Source organism: Carassius carassius, chromosome 26 (assembly GCF_963082965.1).
Source record: "Carassius carassius chromosome 26, fCarCar2.1, whole genome shotgun sequence".
NCBI classification, from domain to species: Eukaryota; Metazoa; Chordata; class Actinopteri; order Cypriniformes; family Cyprinidae; genus Carassius; species Carassius carassius.
This window is the reverse complement of record NC_081780.1, coordinates 8,447,362-8,470,078: the sequence shown is the minus strand read 5'-3', so window position 1 is coordinate 8,470,078 and position 22,717 is coordinate 8,447,362. Positions and strand designations below refer to the sequence as shown.

Below are 22,717 nucleotides of genomic sequence, written 5' to 3'. Positions count from 1 at the left end.
GCAACATAATTGCTTAAACCGAAATCAAACAGAAAATGCATGCTGACGTTAATCGCACATTAATAAAATTAGTGCAGTTAAAATTAATTTGTGTTAACGCGTTAATTTTGACAGCCCTAATATATATATATATATATATATATATATATAATTTTTTTTTTTTTTTTGACAGCCCTAATGGTACAGCAACCTTTAAACCTCGAGTGTCTGAATTGCTTTTCACTTATATCACACATATAATTGAATTTTTTAAGTTAGCAACACTGCTAAAATCTCTTGCAGCACCTTTTCTCACCTTCACAGTCATGTCTCAGATTCTCCATTCAGGAGGGTTGTAAAAAAGCCGCGGGTACTTCAGTGCTGGTGGCTTCACATACTTTACTGTCATTCCATCAATACTTTTTAGTCACAGTCTCCTTTTTTATTGCTGGATTATAAACCCCCCTTGGTTATGGAAGTTCAAAGGCTTTTTCTATCTCTAGAAGATGTGTCATTGATTTGCGTGAAAGAGCAAAACCCCATGAGAGTTGTTGTATTACCCTGTTTTCTTTTTCCCTCAAGACAAATTAGGCTGCATTTGCTGGACATTTACTCCTTGATGTTTGGATTAAGAAGAGCTTATCCTATACAATACACAAGTGGACCAGAAGGTCTCATTATGCTCTTAAAGCTGTACATGGTTTAATGGTTTTTTTTTTTTTTTTTAAAGAGAGAGGAAAGCAGAATGTCCTTTCATGTGCCAAGACCACACAAACTGTAAAAATAAGACTCCCGCCATGGTTTTAGTATCGCCAGGGTCCCAGCCAAAAAAATCTTTTTTTTTTTTTTTTTTTTTGGAGTAGTAACAATCTGTCAGTGGGGAATTATTATTATTATTATTATTATTTATTTATTTTTTCCAAGTGCTAAAAATGGCTTAGAAGCTCTTTTGATCTGGTCAGTATGAACTGTGATTTGGTTCTTAGTCGTTGTTCTGTGATAAGAAGTGGCTTTTAGGCATCAGGGAGTATTTTTAGAGATGTGCTTTGATGAAGACTTACCTCCGTTCACACAGTGTCAAAGACGAGGGCACAGTCTGTAGCACTTTAATGAGTTGTTTTGTGCATCTCCTCGACTGATGACACACTGTGGCTTTCGTTTCCTGCTCCTGTTGTAAGAAAACGTTAAGATACAGTGAGGTTCGAAAGTTCAGTTGAAAATATGGGATTTAAACATGGTTAAAACATAAAACGAATAGGTTCTAAGTGACCAATCTAGGTACATTTTTAAGATTGATCATATGAATTTGTACAGGTGGTCAGATGTTGTTCATATCTCATATCATGCTACAGATCAAGATCATGCAGCTCCAGTAAAGCAAAAGAAAGACATACCAAATACTATGACATCATGAAGTTTGTTGGATTTCCACTCAAATTGTTTTTTTAAATGAGGTAAAAATATAAAATATAAGCATTCAACCAAGCAAAATTGAACTTTATATACTAAATATATGAGGCTTTGAAATGAGTCACTGAGAGTTGATAATGAGTTTTGCTAAACATTTCTCTCTCTTTTTCTTACACAGCTCTGGGTTCATCCTTCTCTCCCACTTCCATGAGTGCCTACAGTCTGAGCTCACTCAACATGAACACGCTGCCACGCACCATGTATCCCACAAGTCCCCGCGGCACCATGATGAGACGCAAACTAAAGAAGAAAGACTACAAGAGCTCAAGTACGTTTGATGCAGCCATGTTGAATGTTCTGATATCTAATAGGGATCAATCTTTTTTTTATTATTATTGATCAAGTATGAAACATTCCACACAATTAAAAAAGAGGCCTCATTCTTAGTTAAAGTAACTTACTAGCTTTTTTTTTTATTAAAATGAGATGACGAGATGAACGTAAGGTCAATAAACGATAACTTTGAATAGCTACTTCAATTCGATTCGAATTCCTCACAAAGTCCATTGTATGGACCACTTCTATGATGCTTTTATGGTGCTTCTGCATCCTTTTTAAAACTTGAAAATTTCACATGCAGTTAGATGCATTCTTTTCGAATAGCTTTATGGAATGCAACTGGATGGAAAAGGGTCTTGAAACACATTTGAAAGTACTATTTTTACCTTGTCATGCCATCTTACTAATACCACAAAGCGAGCCAAAGACCTTCTTTGGCTCGCTATTGTACATTGAATAAGTAGATGTTCTTCGTAGGTTTTTATCCTCTCTACTACAGATTTACCATCAGTCTTCTCCTAGTTCTACTTTGATTCATTTTTTTAAAACCTTTCGTTTTTATCAGAATGGCTGAAGTAAACAGAAAAGGGCTTGGTTATTGATTTCCTGTAAAACTTCTGTAATGTATCAGCACCTCCATGCAAGACTGGACCTGACTTTAATATTAGCTTTCGAATTATTATATCTGCCTTTGCCATTCTTTGTGCAAAACAGAAGTCAGGAGGTTGAAAGTACCGCCCATGATAATTCAGAAACAAACCTTTATAAATTATGCTAAGCACATGCAATTGTTCGAAGAGAAGCTTGGTCAAGCCGCTGAAATCAACAAAAGCAATAAAACTCCAACATAAATGCATTGAGGCGGCATTCAGACCTCTTGCACATGGTTCCTATCCTTCCTGCCCTTCCTCTCCATGGCTGGGCTCTGAATCTGAATAAGATCATCGAGTGTGATAGCACTTACCTGAAGTGAAAACATTCAGCATTCTCTTCCCATATCTGAAGACGCCAAGCGAAAGAGGGAAATTACACCTCTGGCTACCCAGTAATTAGATCCTGAAAGATATTTCATATCCCTCAACCGAGCAGCGTCGCCGTCACCGCCTCTGCCGGAGATAATTACCCAACCATGCTTTCATACCATGTAGGGCTGTTATCTGTGGGCTTCATCAACAGGACCAATAAACAAACGTTGGCACTGAAAAAATGGTTAATCAGCTGCCCACACTGCTGACCGCGTTCACGCTAACTTTTAGTAGCAGACTTGTTTTTAAATTTGTTTTTCGTTGCTGCTTGGTTATTTGCTGTAAATGTTAGATGAAGTGGAGTTTGGTTTGCTGTAGAAAACCTAATCTAAAAATAAAATTAAGATATTAATGATTAATATGATAGGGCTGTCGAGATTCCTTAATTCAATTCGAGTACTCAATCTCAGTTGCATTTTGCCTGTGTCGAGTAACCGGCAAAATACCAAAAGTGGCACATTCCATGGATGAGAATCCATGAAATGCATTATAAGACCATTGTCCAAGGCTGCATGATATATAAATCCTATTTAAAAACCATAATAAAGCATAATGCTATTGAATTCACAAACGCAACGAATCAATTAAATACATGCGATGCAGGTTTAATTTGATAATTCACCTCAAAACCAAAATTCTGATATTAATTACTCACCCTCATGTTGTTAGTAACCTATAAGACCTTTGTTTATATTCAGAACACAAATTAAGATATTATTTATGAAATCTGAGAGCTCTCTGACCCTGCATAGAAAGCAACGCAACTGCAGTGTTTTCAGACACAGAAATGTAGCAAGGACATCGGTTAAACTGTCCATGTGACGTCAATGGCTCAACTTCAATTTTGCGAAGCTACGACAATACTTTTTGTGTGCAAAGAAATCCAAAATAACATAATTTATTCAACAGTTCTTCTCCCCAAATTATCTTCCAACATTTTGGAGAGTACCATGACGCATGTGTGCGCATTCCCAAGAACGTAATCAGCGTTGTTTACATTCAACATGCCAACGTTTTCTCCTGAAAGTATAGAAATAATAATAAAATAACACTGTGGCACCATTAGAATTACAATAATGATTGTTTGCAAACAGATCTCCAAAGCATTTCTAATGCCTCATCTCACTTGTCCTGAAATTATGTTAGTGGTTGAGCCAGAGGTTGACATTTTATATTGTTCGAACAAACATAGCGAGGTTTTCCTAGCACCACAGATGTGAAATCCCCTAACAAAGGCCTTGCTTAGTTATCTCATTTAACTGGGATTTGAGACGTTCTTTTAAAATGGCAAAACACTTTCGCTAATTTAACTGTCCATTTTTTATCTGGCTTTGAAATGTTTAATTTACTATGACTAGGCTGCACTTGTTCTGAATGTCACGGTTAATAGCTTCTCCTACCGCGTTGCTCACCGCTTGTGTTTGGCTAATACACCTGCTGCACAGAAACAGAGCATCTCATCTATTACACAAATTTATTCTAGTTTAACTGCCATGAGCATGTGCATGGCCCCTTAGTGACGCTGTTTGTTTAGAAAAATGATTTCATGATGGCTGTGATAGCTGTATTGAGTCTTTCCTCAGCTATGATTTTACTCTTAACTCATGAAACACGCTTAGTCAGAGCAGCACGGTGATGATCATATCATAGCATAATAGACAATATTCGCCATTAAAAAGGCAAATAATATATAAGTGCATTCAGAAAGTATTCAGACTATCTAAAAATTGTGTGTTTTTTTTTTTGTTTTTTTTTTTTATTTTGCAGCCTGAGACTATGATTGTTTAGATCCGATGGCTCATGTGCCTCCCATTTCTCTTGATCATTGCCGAGATGTTTCTACACCTTGAGTGGAGTCCATCTGTGGTAAATTAAATCGATAGGACATGATTTGGAAAGGCTCTCTATTAAAGGCCTCACAGCTGATAATGCATATCAGAACGAAAACCAAGCCATGAGGTCAAAGGAACTGCCTGTAGAGCTCAGAGACACGATTGTATCGAGGCACAAATCTGAGGTAGGCTGAAAAAAAATTCTGCTGCACTGAAGGTTCCCAAGAGCACAGTGGTTTCTATAATTCTCAAATGAAAGATGTTTGGCACAACCAGGACTCTTCCAAAGCTGGTTGCCCAGCCAAACTGAGCAATTGATGGAGAAGGGCCTTGTCTAGACTGGTGACCAAGAAGACTGATGATGGTCAGTCTAGTTGAGCTCCATGACCATATATGCAGATTGGAGAAACCTACAGAAGGACAAACATCACTGCAACACTCCACTGATCTGGGCTTTATGACAGAGTGGCCAAACTCAATCCTCTCCTTAGTGAAGACACATAAACAAACACTTGGAATTTGCAAAACAGAACCTAAAGGACCCTCAAACTCTGAGAAACAAGATTATATGGTCTGATTAACCTCAATTCTGAGCAGGAAACCAGCTCTGCTCATCACCTGCAGAGTACCATCCCAAAAGTAAAGTGTGCTGGTAGCAGCCTCGTGCTGTGGGGCTGTTTTTCAGCGGCAGGAACTGAGGGACTCATCAGAGTAGAAGAAAAGCTCAATGCACCAAAATACAGAGATACATAGTACCTATTCCAGAGCATTCAGAACCTCAGACTGGGCAGACGGTTCACCTTCCAACAGGACAATAACCCTAAGCACATAACCAAGGCAACATAGGAGTGGCTTAGGGACAACTCTGTAAATGTTCCAGAGTGGCCTAGCCAGAGCCATGACTTGAACCCTATTGAATATCTCTAGAGAGAACTGAAATTGGCTGTCAACCAATGGTCCCCATCCAACCTGATTATATATATATGTAATGTATCACATATTTACCTGTGTACTAAAATGCCAATGATTCCAGATATTTGAAAAAAAGGCTGACTGAACTTAGTGCCGAGTTCATAAGTGTTAAAATTATACTGTTTGCAGATTCTGATAACCTACACATAGACCTGTACATACCATCATTATAAACAGTATGTAAACAAAATCTTATTTTGGATGAGATTAAACATATTGGATGAGATATTTGGATGAGATTTAACATGTATATATATATATATATAATAATTATTGTATAATATAAATTTGTTTAAATAATTATATATTAAGTATTTTAAATCTTTTTTTTTTTTTTTTTTTGATGAAACCTTAAAAAACAAAATTATAAATAAAAGCAAAAAGAGCTAATATGGAAAAACATATACTAAAGTTAAAACTGAAAATCTAAAATAAATGAATTCAAAATATGAGGGGGGGGGCTATAAGACTCTATAATTAATAAAATAACTCAACACTGATTTGGACATGCTTGACTTGTTTTTTAAGATCGTGTTTTCATGACTTTTTACAAAAATGCTTGAAATCGTATCAAATTTAAATAAATAATTGTCCAAAAATGCTAATGAATGTAAGCAGCTTATCAGCAATCACCTTGTTTCAACCTACTGCTGTGGAGCTCAGAGGGCAGCATATTGTTCATTGCCTCACTGGCCCAAATTGAAAGTTTTAATTAAAGCTTGATTAACTTCATTGATGCTCCAAATGAGCCCTATTTGCATAGCACCTTGATTTCACTGTCCAGAGATCTCTTCACAGAGCTGTGGCAGTCGAATCATGGAGTCCCATTGCCCAGGATCTGTTCTGACAGCCTATAGCGCAAAGTCAAATGAGTGAGGATGGGTTCACTGAATGCTGTGCTGCTGATTCAGCATTCCCGGCCTTTGCTTGAGTGACGTCTTCTAGCATACAAAATGGCATTGGTTTGTTAAAAGTCCCTCCTGAGGCCTTTACTGTCACTGGCTCACAGGGACAGAATAAAGCTCACAGACACTGTTCGACACATCTGAGAGAGAGAGAGAGAGAGAGAGAGAGATACGGAGGGAGGGAGGGAGATGCATGCTGCAAAGTCACCCATCAGACAGCAATGACACGTCTAGATGAGATGCCAAGCCATCTCCTCACACTGAGCGATAGCACAGAAGGTCACAAAACTTGCTGCCATTTCCCACTGTGCTTTTTACTAGTACAATTCAGTCTCCTGTTACTTTTTGTAAAGCATTAGATGGACAAATGCCATGTATTTTGTTGTGAGACCTATTAGATAAACTGTTATCTGAAATAAAATTAGCCTAGCATGAAAAGTTGCTAGTTCTAAAAATCATATATTTTACCCTTAAAATGGGAATTTTGTTCACAATCTAATTGTTAAATGTTTTATTATTCATGTATTTATACACACTTTTTTATTGTTCATTTTGTCCATTTTTTGTACTATTGTTTAATACTGTATTTTAATATAATATTAATGAAATAATTAATATTTAACTGTTTATATACATTTATATTTATTATTAATATAAAATGTAAATCTAATATTTAATAATTAATCACTTTAATAATATAAATGTCCATTTTACCCACTTGGGATTTTACCCTGTGAAATGGATATATCATATATTTTGTTCTCTCCTGGTTCTTTTTTTATTGCTAGAAATATACAAACACCGAGGAAAAACTGAAAATATAATTATATACATTTATAAGCACCTCCTATCACTCACTGTTTGTGAAAAAAAAAAAAAGGCAAGAAAAATTTTGTTCCCATTTGTGGAAAATGTCTACTGCAAGATCAAACACAGAGTCAATGAAGCGGTGAATGTGAGGGGAAACTATCTGTCTTGTCCACACGCCCCATAAACAGACACATTCAGTCTGTTGACTCCTCTTCTCCTGCTGGGGATACTCTAAAAAGCTTTCACTGATGCCTTTTCTAAATCTCGTTTACGTCTGTTGGAGGTGGTGTCATGCTAATTTTAAAGTTCCCCTCTGTGTTTCTGTGGTCCGGAACAAACCGCTCTGCGTTTAATGTACTGTGACCGAACTAGCACCGTGTCTTCTCACCAGGAGAATATTAGCATAATTTAATTGTTGGCTAATGCCTACAGTCCTCGTTTATGATTTCCATGCAGTTGTCAGTTGAGGTGCTAATATGTTCTGCTAGTGTAAAATAAGATTAAAGGATTAAATATTAAAGGACAGTGTTGAGGATATTAAGGTTCCTGGTATCTTCTGCAAGACACAGGTCAGGCTACGGCATACACAGTTTTGAGAGACTCTTCTTCCCAAGTTCCTTTTATGTAACTCAAGGTTTCATCACACACAACTCGTGCAACGCTTTGACCCATGCATGAAAAGTATTCACACAGAGATATCACATAAGCATGGTTTTAACCTTAGAATGCACAAAGGGGTTCAAAATAACCTTTTTCTCAATACAGTTATTTTAATTCTTTTATATTTCTGACCCATATGCATTTCTTACTTTTTTTTCTTCCTTTTAATTCTGTGATGCTAAACCTGAATTTCCAGCATTTTTTTTTTTTGAAACCGTGATACTTTGCTAAAATGTCTTTTAATGTCACTTGTAATCAATTTAATGCTTCCTTGATGAATAAACACATTAATTGTTTTTTAAATGTATATCTTACTGACCCCAGACTTTTGAACAGCAGTGTATGTCCATATATATATATATATAGATACAGTATATAAAGAACAGCGGTATATGTCCATATATATATATAGATACAGTATATAAAGAGAGAGAGCTTAGAACAGATCCTGCTGACCGAAGAAATGACGCACCTCGAGGGTTTTGAGATCAGAGGTGCATTTTCCAACTTTACTAGAACTGCCCAAATCTGCTCTCTGGCGAAGAAAAGATGTTTCAAAACTCTTCTGACTCATTCTAAGGATTTTGAGTTACTGCTGACTCACTGGTCTGTGGGAAGCAGAAATGAAGATTTCTCGCAGGAAGGAGGAGGAGAAGGAAGCGAATGAGCTAGAGAGAGACAGCTGGCTGGCGATTCTTTGAGATGTGTCGACGATGACCCCTCAGGTGCCTCCTTGCCTGTCAGAGCCTTTGAAGTCTACCACATACGGAAGACACCACTTAACCGAATCGCCTCGCGAAGCAAGACTCCGAAGCACACAAAGACCTGTCGGGTCAATTCGCAGTCTGCGGCCCATGAGCCATACACAAAAAGACCAGTCAGTATCATTTTCCTTATCATTTGATCGATGTGCACTGCAGACCTGTCCCTAAAAGAGTTTCTGCATCCAAGAGGCGTCCTGTCCTCATCTGTGTCACCTTAACCTCCCTTTCCCATTCCTCACACCCAATAAAAAAGGAAAGGTCACCACATTTAAAACAATAAAGGTGTCTGGTGTGGTAAATCTAGCCCGTGAGCAGGGTCATCAATCTCGCATAGACTCACTCTCCAGTCACAGTAGAGCGATCCAGCGAGTATAACAGGCTCTTTAAAAATACGGCAGACCTGGTTTGGCGCCGGTCGATAACCCGGAGGCAGATTTCCGTACGTGTCTATGGGGAAATAGACCTCTTGGCTGCCGTCTGTGCTGCCTGGTGCTTGGGATGACGGTTTAAGCTTGGTCAGTCAAGGGTGTCATGGGCGTTCAGTGTCAGAGCGCATTTTCACTGGCCTTTTTGAAAGCACACAGTGCGAACAAACATGTCGTCAGTAAGCTTGGGCAAAATTGGCTCTTTTGCCGCCCAGTAACAATTGAGATGTATCCCATGAGACTTGATTGATATAGACAATTGTAAATGGAGGGCAGCGCGGTGTATAAATCACATTGGTTATGCTTATGTGCCTGTGTGCTTTTCGGTAAGCTGGTTTAAACACTCTCAGTCAGTGTGGTGAAAACAACAGGGTTTATCTGTTTTCACAGGCTTGTTTGGATTTCTAATAGATATAGATAAGATATGCACAATTTTTTTTAGTTAACATTATCAGTTGATATTGCATGCATGTCTTTTCTGTTTTATAGTATTTGAAAGTTCACTTTTAAAAACGCTTGCAAATGTCAGAATTAATATTCATTTTTCATAATGCACATTATAATGGTGCCTTTGTGTCGTTGTATTTTTATTATATTTTTAATTGACTTATGAAATTTACTAATGTAATTCACAAAATAAAATAGAATTTTAATTTTTGCTATTAATTGGTTACCTGCTGTAACATAAAAATAATTATCAGCTTACTGATAGCAGTGTTAAAAATATATAAAAATTATATATATATATCATATATATAAAAAAATATATAAACAAACTAATAAAAACTGGCCTAACATAAAATGACAAAAACTTGAAATAAATAAAATAAAAATAAGAGAGGTAGCAGTCAGAAATAATACTGGTGGAAACAATTTAATTTGTTAATTTAAATGTATATTCAGTTTTAATATTGCTATCACATTTTTATATATATATATTGACAACACTATTTTTAAGTACTGTATAATAAAGTGATTTCAGATCCAGACTCGTAAGATAAGGAAGTTGGAATAACCTCATAATTTGTACCATCTACTGAAAGAGTTTTCCCAAATCCCTGTGGTCTGATTTTCGATATAATACACTAGCTCTATATCAAAGTGTCTTTTCTTATTTCTAAGCACACCTAGTTGGCCCAAAAGATAGTAGTGCGCATATTAAATTATTATCTGCAGCGAGGGCACAAATCCAGCTCAGTCACTGCAAAGACTCACATGGCTGAAAGCCTTTTATTCTGTGAAAAGTTGCTCCGAGGTGCATACAGAAGAGCTGTTTGAAACATTTAAAAGGAATGTTCACTTAAATTTGGTTGATTTATCAAACCTGTGTGACTTTTTATTGTCCTTATGTTGATGGCCAAAGGAGAAGTTTAGTAGAATGTTCAAGCTGCTCTTTTTATATAGTAAAAATGAGCAGAGAGGGTACTTTTGGGCCCCAGAAATCAACGTTCTGCTGTTTGTGACCCTGTTGTCCTCTGTTGTTCATTCCTCTAGTGTCTCTGGCTTCCAGTACGGTAGGACTTGCTGGTCAGGTGGTCCACACAGAAACAACAGAGGTGACCCTCATCAGCGACTCCATCATGGGCTTTGGGATCCAGCTTCAGGGAGGAGTCTTTGCCACGGAAACCCTGTCCTCTCCGCCGCTCATTGCTTACATAGACCCCGACAGCCCAGCGGAGCGGTAAGATCTCCTAACACCATTTTTATTCATCTCCAGTACCTCACTTGACCTAGTTCAAACTCTGGGTTTTAATATTACAGATATCCCTCCTCAGATTGGAGCACTCGGCATGGCTTAATTGTTTGCATTATCAGAGAAGTGTGAACTTTCCTTTGGGAATCTTGAATATTTAATCTCGATTCTAATTTTGATTATCTGAACACATCCCAAAGCCCACAGTTATTACATCACTGCACCATTCACTTGTCCTCCGCAAAGCCACATCTTCTTCCATGATATAATGCGATGATCACACATGATATATAACTGCCTGGCCATGACGATCTGATTTCCAGCCTGCTTGGGCTATGATTGACTACGACGTTACGTAATAGAGCAAAGCACTTGACTTTAATTACCCGAGCAGCAGAGCCTCAGCTGTCATCCAAATGAACTTACTCGTCGACTGAGGTGGATTTACATCCCAACTTCACTGTAATTACTGACCTAAGCAACAGGGATGACTCGCTGCCAGTTGAAGTTGTAATTGCAGTGATGGACATAAACCTTCTAATGTTGGTGATTTGATAAAGACCTAGCGGAGTTGGGGAACAAGCGATGAGATACTGCCAATGTAGCTACATTTTTCAGTGGTGGGAAGACAATATAGCTTTTTTAAACAATGTAGCTTTTGCTGTGGCTGTTTATTTACTTTGCAGCAAACTGTGCAATCTGTTTTACTGAATTAATTTGTGATTTATTCTTCATTTTAAAGCTTCACAAAAACATTTCACAGATTCATTAGAGCTTTTTTGGAGACAATATAAAAAAATTTATATTATCAGAGTAGAATAGAATAGAAAAGAATAAATAATGGATTGTTACAGTAATTTACAAAATAATATATTATAATATACAATATATTCTATATTATACTATATAATTATATATATATATATATATATATATATATATATATATATATATATAATTTCTAATATTGTTTTTCTGTTTTAATATAGTTTAAAATATAATTGATTTCTGCGATCAAAGCTGAAAAAAACACTTACTTACATTGATAATAAATCAGCCCATTAGAATTTCTTTTTTTGTGAACAATTGTTTTTATTAAGCAGACATTTCAGTACAATACAAAATATGAGACACCAATCTAGACTGCGGCCATACCCCCCACCCACCAACCCACCAGGCAGACCCACACTGTGCCGAGAGAAACAAGACACTGCAGTGGCAAAAAGTTCAAAGTGCAATACTCAAGCACAAAAAATTAAAAAATAAATAAACAGATAACCAACTAAATCAGATTATACACAAATTCAAAATAAATTATACATCAAAAAGAAGATTACAAAAGATTTAACAATGTCAAAGATAACACTCCAGGTTTTCAAAGTTTTTTCGTTGCTCCATGAATACGAGCTGTAGATAGTTCCATAGAAACAATGTCAAGCAAAGATAAGCCCCATACATGTCTGGTCATTGAATGGAGAGGAACCCAGCAACTAACTAACATTTTTTTTGCAGCAGTAAGAGCAGCTAAAAGTAAGTTCCAAAACCACATCCTTTTCTAATAGGAATGCTATATCATGAGCAAGCTGAGACCAGAAAGAAGAAAGTGCAGAGCATTCCCAAAAAAAATGTAAATATCTACCGAGTACCCCTTGTGGACATAAATTGCAATTTGGGGAAGGTGACACATGCATATAGAAACATTTTAAAGGTGACAGATAGAGTCTGTGTAATAATTTCCAATGGATCATCTGATGATTTGGATTTTTTGAGGATGATATGATTGTCTCCCAGATTTGATCAGAAAATAAAGTTTGTAAGTCACCACTGATGTCCTTAGACCAGATAGTTGTTATGGATAATGGTTTATATGTTTGTTTGAGGAGAAAAGAGTAAATAGCTGAAGCAGAAATAATAGAATTATCAGTGGGGAGAATAACTTTTCGCAAGGGATGTACAGGCAATTGTGCATCCCAGGGAACTACATACGCGCGAAGTGCCGACCTAATGTGAAGATACATGAAAAAGGAGGTACCTGGTAGATTAAAAAGAGTCTTTATATCTTGAAATGATTTCAGACCTTTGTCGTCAAAAATGTCACCAAAGGAAGTTACTTTACATTTAATCCATTGTGGACAGTAAAATGGGTTTTTGCCTGATAAAAAGTTATTATTATGAAACAAGGGTGACTGACGATGCCACCTCAAGTTTGACTCTGTCTTCCTGGTCACCATTCTCCAAGTAGAGATAAAATGTGTTATGATAGGGCCAAAATGAAGTTTACATTGTCTGAGTGAGACACCAGCAAAAACCAAATGTTCTATACTGTGTGGAGAAATAAGAGATTCTTCAATAGCCCACCATGAGGTTGACACATTTGGTTTAAACCAGGCTGACAGTGCACGAAAAGTAAAGGAATCAGCGTATAATTTAAAATTAGGAAATGACCAGCCACCATCTGACCTGTTACGATGTAGAGTAGATAATTTAATTCGGGGGCGTTTACCATTCCAAATATATTGAGAGATTACTGAATCAAGTTTTTTCCAATAGCCAGCAGGCCGGGGTAGAGGAATCATAGAGGAATAGAAATTAACACGAGGAAGTAAGCATATTAGAATGATTTCTGAAGGATCATGTATGTACACTGAAGTTATGTTATGTAATGTAACTGAAAATTCAGCTTTGAAGTCACAGAAATAAATTATATTTTAAAGTATATTAAAATAGAAACTGTTATTTTAAATTGTAATAATATTTCACAAAATAACTTTTTTTTTCTGTATTTGTAATAAAATAAATACAGCCTTGAGCACAATAAACTTGTAAAAAATAAAATAAAAATATGTAAAAAATGTAAAAAATCTTACTGATCCCACATTTTTAGTGTGTGTGTGTGTGTTATTTATATATATATATATATATATATATATATATATATATATATATATATATATATATATATATATATACACACACACACCACTGTTTTTATTTAATGTAAAAAAAAAAATGTGATTGATTAATTTCAGCTGAACCTGTTTCTATACTGTAACAGGGCTGTTGAGCTCTAAAAATAACAAAAAAGTATCTAAAGTCCATATTTTCCTACAACGTAGCTCTAAAATCATCAAATGCTATTGATCCTTGTATTTTGTTGGTGGTGATGCTAGCAGCCCATGCTGGACACCAGCATCCAAAACTAAGCATATGCCTTATGGTGACCAGCTTTCCAGGTGTTTTTACCAGTGAAAGTAAAAGCAATTTTTGACTAAAAAGCCATTTTGGATTTCAATAAAGAGTTTTCGTTCCCTCAGCTATTAAAAAGTGCTTTTACTCTGACCTTGAGCTAAGAGGACATTTGTATTTTTGGCTAAAGTGTCACATCCACTTACTAATGTCTAATTAATGGTGCCAGCTGGCATAATATAAGTGGTTGGCTGGTCAGTGCGAGATATTTCCTGGGTCCCACCACCTCTTTTTGTCTCCCTCTATGCCAGTCCATTATTTTTATTCTATTCATTCAGCACAGCTAATCTGTTGGCCAGTGTAAGAGGAATGGTGTGCTAAATCTGCACTTTGTGCACAGGTGTGGCATGCTGCAGATTGGCGACCGCATCCTGTCAATAAACGGCATCCCCACTGAGGACAGCACGCTGGAGGAGACCAATCAGCTGCTGAGGGACTCCAGCATCACCAGCAAAGTCACACTAGAGATTGAGTTTGACGTAGCAGGTGGGGACACGTACCGATTCATCAATTCCAAACCTGTTTAGGGATGAAAGATCCATCTGGCCACATCCCGCATTTGTTCTACAGTTTTTCTTTTTTCTTTTTAAAAGTTATGCCATAATTCTGAAAGCCCAACCATCTGGAATGTGTGTGATGCATAGAAATGATTAGTGCTGCAAGACACATGCCCGTGATTTAATAGGTACTATTTCCGGATGGACATCCGCATGAAAATACTCTTTATTTACTTTCATCTAAAAAAATCCACTACACATTCTCTCATTTTTCCATCTCGTGCTGGGCTTTGGCAGCGTAATCAGTTTGGGCCGCGTGGAATGTCTGTAGTCCTTGAGACACGCTGTAATTAGCTTGTCATCCTAGTGTTTTGTTTTGTTTAATTTGGTTTGATATTTAATTAGTTTCTTGTATTTCGCTTATCAAGAATATTTTAAACTGTGTTTTTTAACGACTTCAAGGGTAGTAACAGCCTCCCGGCACTAGCACACAGACCGCCTCCTGTCCATTAACCAAAGAAAAAAATCATAATAATGTTTGACATAAATACTGTTATTTTTTGCACTTTCTATTTATTATCTATTCTTGAGCACCAAATCAGCATAATACAATGATTTCTGAAGCATCATCTGAAATTAAAAGCTGAAATGAAAAGAAAAGAAATGATGCTGAAAATTCAGCTTTGCCATTACAGGAAATAATTGCATTTTAGAAGATATTCAATTAGAAAAACATTATTTTGAATTGTAATAATATTTCACAATATTACAGTTTATTACTGAATCTTTGTTGTTGAGCATGAGACTTCTTTTAAAAACATTAAAAACTTAACAGCCTCTAATTTTATGTAACACACTAGTTAATTCAATTTAGGAACTTACTGTATATTTGTCATATTTTTGGCATGACATGAACTTACCATTATTGCAAAACCCACTTGCTTACATTCTGTGACGAAGTCTGAAAACTGAATGTCAGTTTTCTGTGCAATCCAATAAAATGTAAATGATTTATCACATTTGCTTTTGAAAGGAAGTGCTGGAAGGAAAACAGATTTACCATGTTTTTGCTTGTACAATATTCTTTATCGCTCAGACCAAGTGGTTGTTTTAAAAGACACTTTTGTTGATTTGGATGAAATGAGTTGGTTTGAATTACTGCATGATCATTTCAAGAGCAGAGGTCGTTATGTGAAATATGTGCCCTGGAGAGCAGTGCGTTTTCTTTCTTTGAGCGTTCTGACACTTCTGTCATTCTTTTTGATTCTGACTCACTGCCCAGAGGAGAAGGACATATTTTATGGAGATTTTCTTTTCCTCCCCTCTATCCCAGACTGAGCTTTCTGGGCTTCTGTCAGAAAGATTGTCTACATCTCTGCCTGAAAGAAAGACTAAATTTTAAACACCTGTCACTTTAAAGAGATGGTTCACCCCAAAAAATGAATGTTCTGGTGCCATTTACTCTGCTTGCTTTCTTGCATGTGAACACAAAGCAGGTAAAAGCTACTCTTTTCCATGCAATGAAAACCACGATGGTCCTCACATGTTCGCTGAATTGAAAAAACAGCTTGGAAATTCTACTAAACCTTTCATTTTGTATTCCACAAAAAAAAGGTTTGGAACAACATGTGTGTGAATAAATGATGACCGAACTATCATTTAGAGGTGAACTAACCCTTTAATAAGTGTCAGTTTGGCCATTCACCTGAATCGCAATGGTCTATAAGTTCACAATTATCAAAACTACATGATGATGATATGGACTTGCATCTGAAAATTGACCTTTTTGTATTTCGGTCCTTATCTCATCCAGAATCGGTTATCCCAAGCAGTGGAACCTTCCATGTGAAGCTACCAAAGAAGCCAGGTGTGGAGCTGGGCATCACCATCAGCTGTACGTATTCTTCCCTCAGTAGTCTTATGCATATTAATAAGGCTGTCTTTGCTTGAGCTCCTTGACCTTCAGTCCAGGTGTGAATTGTATTTAATGGTGCATGTTAAGGCTAGAAAAACCTTGAATGAATTTGCTGTGGATACAAGGATCTGCCAAAAGTACGATTGGAAATGTAAGTACAGTGAGAGACTGTTATAATTTCCCACTTTTTCCTTTCATTGCCCCTTCAGCATTTTTCTGTGCGTTATACAGGCCACAAATTTAGAAATACGTCTACACAATTGGGTCCTCTTTCACTCCTTCTATCACTGAGATATAAATATGTGACATTTAACCTTTGTTTCAGTTCCATAGACGTTAAAGAGACACATCTGGGTGACTTATTACTGGAGAAATAATGTAGCTGTTGCTTATTATGGTGCTGGAAAGATGTTCTTACTCAAAGGGTTTTTGCTTGTTTATTAAATTTGTGAAGTTCTGCATGAAAAGGAGTGCCTAATTATACATTATCTCTCATTTATTGCAAGTGTAGATTTAATTGCTAGGCACAGACTGTAGGTCACAGTGGCTGCATCCAGAACTGAAGGCAGTTTAGTGTATTGCGTTGTGTGGTGTGTTTTTGTATATGAAGGTCTCCCAGGGCACCGCAACCTCACATCTAATGATCTATAATGAATTCCAGTGAGCTTTAGGGATTACCAAAAAAAATCTAAATGTGACTAAAGAGCTCATAGGAAAAGAAATAAAAGAAGTTTGCTATAATCACTTCTTTCAATCACTGTATCAAATTCCATTTTTTCAAGCATTTGCTGTGCACACATAGGACTGTGGGATATTATAGGCTTCAAATGTCTATTAGTGTTATGTACTATTATAATTTTTATTGATATTTGGAGTTTTGTTTCAAATGTATTTTTCAGTAATTTTTTTTAAGTAAAATTAAATATTTCTAGTTTTAGTTTGATTTCAGTTAGTAATTTTACTACTTCATCTTAAACCTATTGAGGTTAAGGCAACGTTTAAAAAATTTACTTTTTTTCCGGCATTTTTTCAATTAACAAAGATGTCTTTGTTAATAATTGTAGTTTTAATTATTGATAACAACACTGGTTTCTACCTTTGTGAACTGCCTGAGAAGCAAACTGCATTTGAAATCTTTTGGGGGGGCATTCAAATGCAGCCAGTGTCTGGCTTTTCGGAAAAAAGATGTATTTTGGGGATTTGGGGGCTTTTCAACTACAGATCGGTTTTACATATCGTTTTACACTGTGCCCTTTAAAATTGTAGCATTTTTACCTACTCTGTCCTCTACACCACTTAACAACAACCATCATCATTCCCTTCTTCCTCTGGAGATACCATGTCTAATCTCCTATTGTGTCATTCGTTTACGATCACCTGACTCTTTGGAAAGGTAGTTATAGACGGATCTGTCTGTGAATTCAATCTGTTTCTGGCTGCAGTCAGGGGCTCTGCAGAGCTCGCTTCGTAAACCCCACGCTCCAAACACTCAAAGCCTTTGCCAGCTGCTTCATCAATGCCCGCCCGCATTGTCAAGCCAGAATGATTCATCACCTCATCCCATCTCGGTTTTGTGACATTGACTGCTTTCCCCATTACAGCAATATGATACGAACTTTCTGTTATTAGCCAGTAAGCGTCTTCGTGAAGCACATTGGTGGACCCCCATGCAACAACCAAGCAGTAATTGCTTCTCTCTGAAGCTAAGAAGTTGTTTTCATCCAAAGCAATTTTCCCGTCATCCTCCACACTTTCTAAATGAAAGTATATTATCATCTTGCTGGTCGTGTACAAGTCCTCGCATATGTTACTAATTTGATGGGGCAAATTCTCCCAGGATTGGCTATGTAGATATGCACAGTCCAAAGATAATAGCAGACGCTTCCCAGTAAACCTTCTGTGTGGGTTTTACAGCTGTCTAAACTTCCTTAATGAACCAGACAAACTATTGTGCCTGTGCTTTTCAGATCATTAAAAATGCCCTCAGCTGTTGGCTCTCTTTCCACTGCATCTTCTAAAAAACTCCATGATATCAATAAACATAATAGCTCAACTGAAAAAGAAAATTAGTTTTGATTTACTCACCTTACTCACCTGTTTATTTCTTCTATGCAAGATGAAAAGAGAAATTATGAAGAATAGTTTGATGGCTCCTTTAACATGCAATTACAGTGAATCGTGAGTGGAGCTTTCAAGATTTAAAAAAATGCACAATTGCCATTAAAGTATAACATATGGTCTATATAACTCTGTATTACATAGAAACTGTATAATAGCTTTGTGTGAGGAAATTCAAGATCTTATTCAGTGACACCACCTTCTCAAAATTGAGTCAGTGAGTTGACCTCAAGAATCAGATCAATCCAGTTTATGAACAAATGAGCCAGGGTGGTGTAGTGAACTGGATAATGAATCAAAATCATTAAGATTCATAAAACTGGAAAATGTATCAAATGAATTAGTGAAGAATGAATCATCAGATTTGATATTTTTGGTCTGTTCTTCACAAAATATTGAAATGTCTGCAGAGAACTTAAAATACAGTACACAAGTGTCTTTTGGTGTTTTTGAATCCTCTTTGAAGCTAGTCATCTTCATTCATAGTTATTAAATGGAAAAGAGCAGCATGAACATTCGTAAAAATATCTTCATTTGTATTTTACAGAAGAAAGAGAGTCATAAGGGTTTGGAATTATTTAAGAATAAATAAATTATGAAATTATTGTAATTATTGACTGAATTATCCCTTTAAGATTCAGAGATCATGGAGTCATGGAGTTTGCACTCTTGTTTTTAACTAAGGAAGACAGAGTACTGGAGTAAATCCCATTCAATTAAAGCACTATTAAAACACATTAAAACAATCAGTTTGCATAACCTAAGAATTTCTGCCCAAACTGTCAGAAACCGTCTCAGGGAAGCTCATCTGCATGCTCATCGTCCCATCGGGGTCTTGACCTAACTGCAGTTCATTTTCGTAACCACCTTGAGTGGGCAAATGCTCACATTCGATGGTGTCTGGCACTACGGAGAGGTGTTCTCTTCACATATGAATCCCGGTTTTCACTGTTCAGAGCAGATGGCAGACAGCATGTTTGGTGTTGTGTGGGTGAGCGGTTTGCTGATGTCAATGTTGTGGATCGAGTGGCCCATGGTGGTGGTGGGGTTATGGTATGGGGAAGCGTATGTTATGGACAACGAACACAGGTGCTTTGTATTGATGGCATTTTGAATGCACAGAGATACCGTGATGAGATCCTGAGGCCCATTGTTGTGCCATTCATCCACGACCATCACCTCAAGTTTCAGCATGATAATGCACGGCCCCATGTTGCGAGGATCTGTACACAATTCCGGAAGCTGAAAACATCCTAGTTCTTGCATGGCCAGAATACTCACCGGACATGTCACCCATTGAGCATGTTTGGGATGCTCTGGATTGGCATATATGACAGCGTGTTCCAGTTCCTGCTAATATCCAACAGCTTCACACAGCCGTTGAATAGGAGTGGACCAACATTCCACAGGCCACAATCAACAACCTGATCAACTCTATGCGAAGGAGATGTGTCGCACTGTGTGAGTCAAATGGTGGCCACACCAGATACTGACTGGTTGTCGGACCCCCCTGGAGCTTTAGAGTGTCCTTTTATTGTGGTCAGCCTAAGGCACACCTGTGTAATAATCATGTCATCATTTGTCTAATCAGCATCTTGATATGCCACACCTGTGAGGTGGATGGATTATCTCGGCGAAGGAGAAGTGCTCACTAACACAGATTTAGATAGATTTGTGAACAATATTTGAGAGAAATAGGCTTTTTGTGTACATAGAAAAAGTCTTAGATCTTTGATTTCAGCTCATGAAAAATGGGGGCAAAAACAAAAGTGTTGCATTTATAAATTTTGTTCAGTGTGTGTGTGTGTATGTATATATATATATATATATATATATATATAGGCACAGAAATTCTGCTAAACTATGCCTCCACTTGGCTCAGGCCAGCAGGATGTCTGAGAAAGTCAACTATTATGGCTCGGAATGAGAGAGAAAGAGAGACATAGGCTGTCCTATTCACGTGTCAGTTTATGAATATGGGCTTTTCCGAGCTCTGGTGGCCTTTCAGAGCAATTTAATGGCTTTCTGCTTTGTGCCTCTGCAGGGCCCATATTTCACAGGTACTAATAAAGCCATAGTGGGACACATTTATAGATGTCTTGTTTACTTCTCCTTAATTTTAACTTGTCTTATCCTCCTGGTGACATCCTGTTTGCTGGACTGGAACATGAAAATGAAAAAGATTTGTTTTCAATCTGATTTTTACAAATTTTCATGATGTTCCATGCAAGTCACTTCATGACTGGCCTGGCCTGAATAAACCAATAAAATAGAATTTTAGAGCCCAGAAAAGCAAAGTTTATTCTTAAGAAGATCACAATGGCCAGCATGCACATAACAAGTGTTTAGTTCATGCAGTTGTTCACGTTTGACCCTTAGCTTGTGTCAAGATTGGCATTCACCTGGTCAGACCAACATGAGCAGGCAAAGTGCAGAGACTGTGAATGAGCCATGCTATTTATCATGGTTAGGCCTAATAGCAGTGCAAGCAAAAGGGGGAAACTATGACAAATCTGGTACCAGCGGCAACCACAGTACCACTAGGAAGCAGACAAAATATGGCTGCGCTCTTCCGTTCTGAATGTCATAATGTAGCTTGTCTGACAAATAAGAATCATCTTGTTGCTTGATTTCCAAAACATACTATCAAGCTGTTTATGCAAGTCACCCCGCCCCCCCCTTTTTTTTGCTCTGAATGCTTCTGTAAAATTCATCAGAGCTTCAGCCGAGTTGAAAGGCTTTGCTTTGATGTGCTCCATCTGAAGGTGACATCACACCGCTGTAATGCAGCATATGCTGAGGTGCCTTTAAGGTCAGCGGACATGCGCTCTCTTTGAGCTGAGCAGAAAACATGATTATTTTTATGGTTCAAGAACTCACTAACATTTGAAGATTGAATTGTCAGATACATCTCAGGACCAGGTGTTGCCGACACTGACAATTTGCTCTCGGATAGCTTGTTCAAACTTAGCTTGCTCTGATTGACATCCTTAAAGCAATTTCTTTCCACTTTAAGAGTGCTGAAGTCTGTACTATCAAGATTTAATCTTTGACCTTCCTCCATTGAGTCATCATGTACTTCAATTTCTCTCTCAACAGACAAACCATTCTGACATGCTTTTTAATTTGAAAGTGGAAATTAAGGGTGTACTCTCACTAGGCACGGTTGCCTTGACCCGAGCGCGAGCATTATCCCTCCTCTCTATTCCTCCTCTGGCCTGCACTCACACTTACGTCATTTATGTGATAATACAGAAACCCACTTTTGCTAATATTCTGCCGAACAATTAATAATAATTAATTAATCATTTATGCTGTGCATAGATTTTCACTTGTATGTAGCCTAGGCCTATCAGAAAATTAGGATGGAGACAGCTGACAGAGTTTAATTAAATAATTTGCAGCTTTACGAGAGCTTTACTCGCAAACTACATTTCCTGTACATCAATAAGGTAAGAACCAGAGCCATTATAAACCTAAATATACTTGACTGAATTAAATTTATTGAAAAGTGTAGTGTAGTAGTAGTAATAAAATTTATTTGCGGTCGTAATGATGACAGTAGCGCACACAAAATAGTATCTGTTCCGTGCTCCGGCACGGTTAGTGCTCATACTGAATGTGTACCGCACCCGAGCCCAACCAAACTGTGCCCTGGCCAAACCTCTTCCAAATGGAAGAGCGTGGCACGGAGTGCTCATACTAGTCAGACGACCCAGGCTTTGGGGGTCAAACGCGCTTGGGCATAGTTCAAAATGCCTAGTGTGAGTACACCGAAAGGTCACATTAGCTAAATTGAGAAGGCATTAGATAGAGTTTTCCCCACCATACTAGATATATCGTGCCACTTCATATTTCTTGTTTAAATATGCATTTGTATTATAAATATGCAATTATATCATCGTGATTGCACATTTCAAATGCATTATAATATATTTTTAATATTCACTGAAAAAAAACAGAAATCATTCTAAATATCTAAATATTTATATATTTACAGATGAAAAGGCATTAGAGAGTTTTTTTTCCTTTTTTTTAGCCCTAGTTTCATATTTGTCTGGTAGTTTTTTGTTAATTATTTAAAAAAGGGTGTGTGTGTGTGATATCTAACAGCCTAATAAAAAAGA

The 22,717-nt window shown here is 37.1% G+C and overlaps 1 protein-coding gene across 12 annotated transcripts in view; it reads left to right on the top strand.

Moving 5' to 3' along the window:
- LOC132105699 (glutamate receptor-interacting protein 1-like) overlaps window positions 1–22,717 on the top strand; it is a 265,793-nt gene that overhangs the window by 217,549 nt on the left and 25,527 nt on the right. For all 12 annotated transcript variants that reach the window (XM_059511015.1, XM_059511011.1, XM_059511014.1 and 9 more), the window contains 4 exons: window positions 1,568–1,717; window positions 10,616–10,802; window positions 14,401–14,546; window positions 16,371–16,451. In XM_059511015.1, the coding sequence (XP_059366998.1) occupies window positions 1,568–1,717; window positions 10,616–10,802; window positions 14,401–14,546; window positions 16,371–16,451 (564 nt within the window). The remainder of the gene's footprint in view (window positions 1–1,567; window positions 1,718–10,615; window positions 10,803–14,400; window positions 14,547–16,370; window positions 16,452–22,717) is intronic.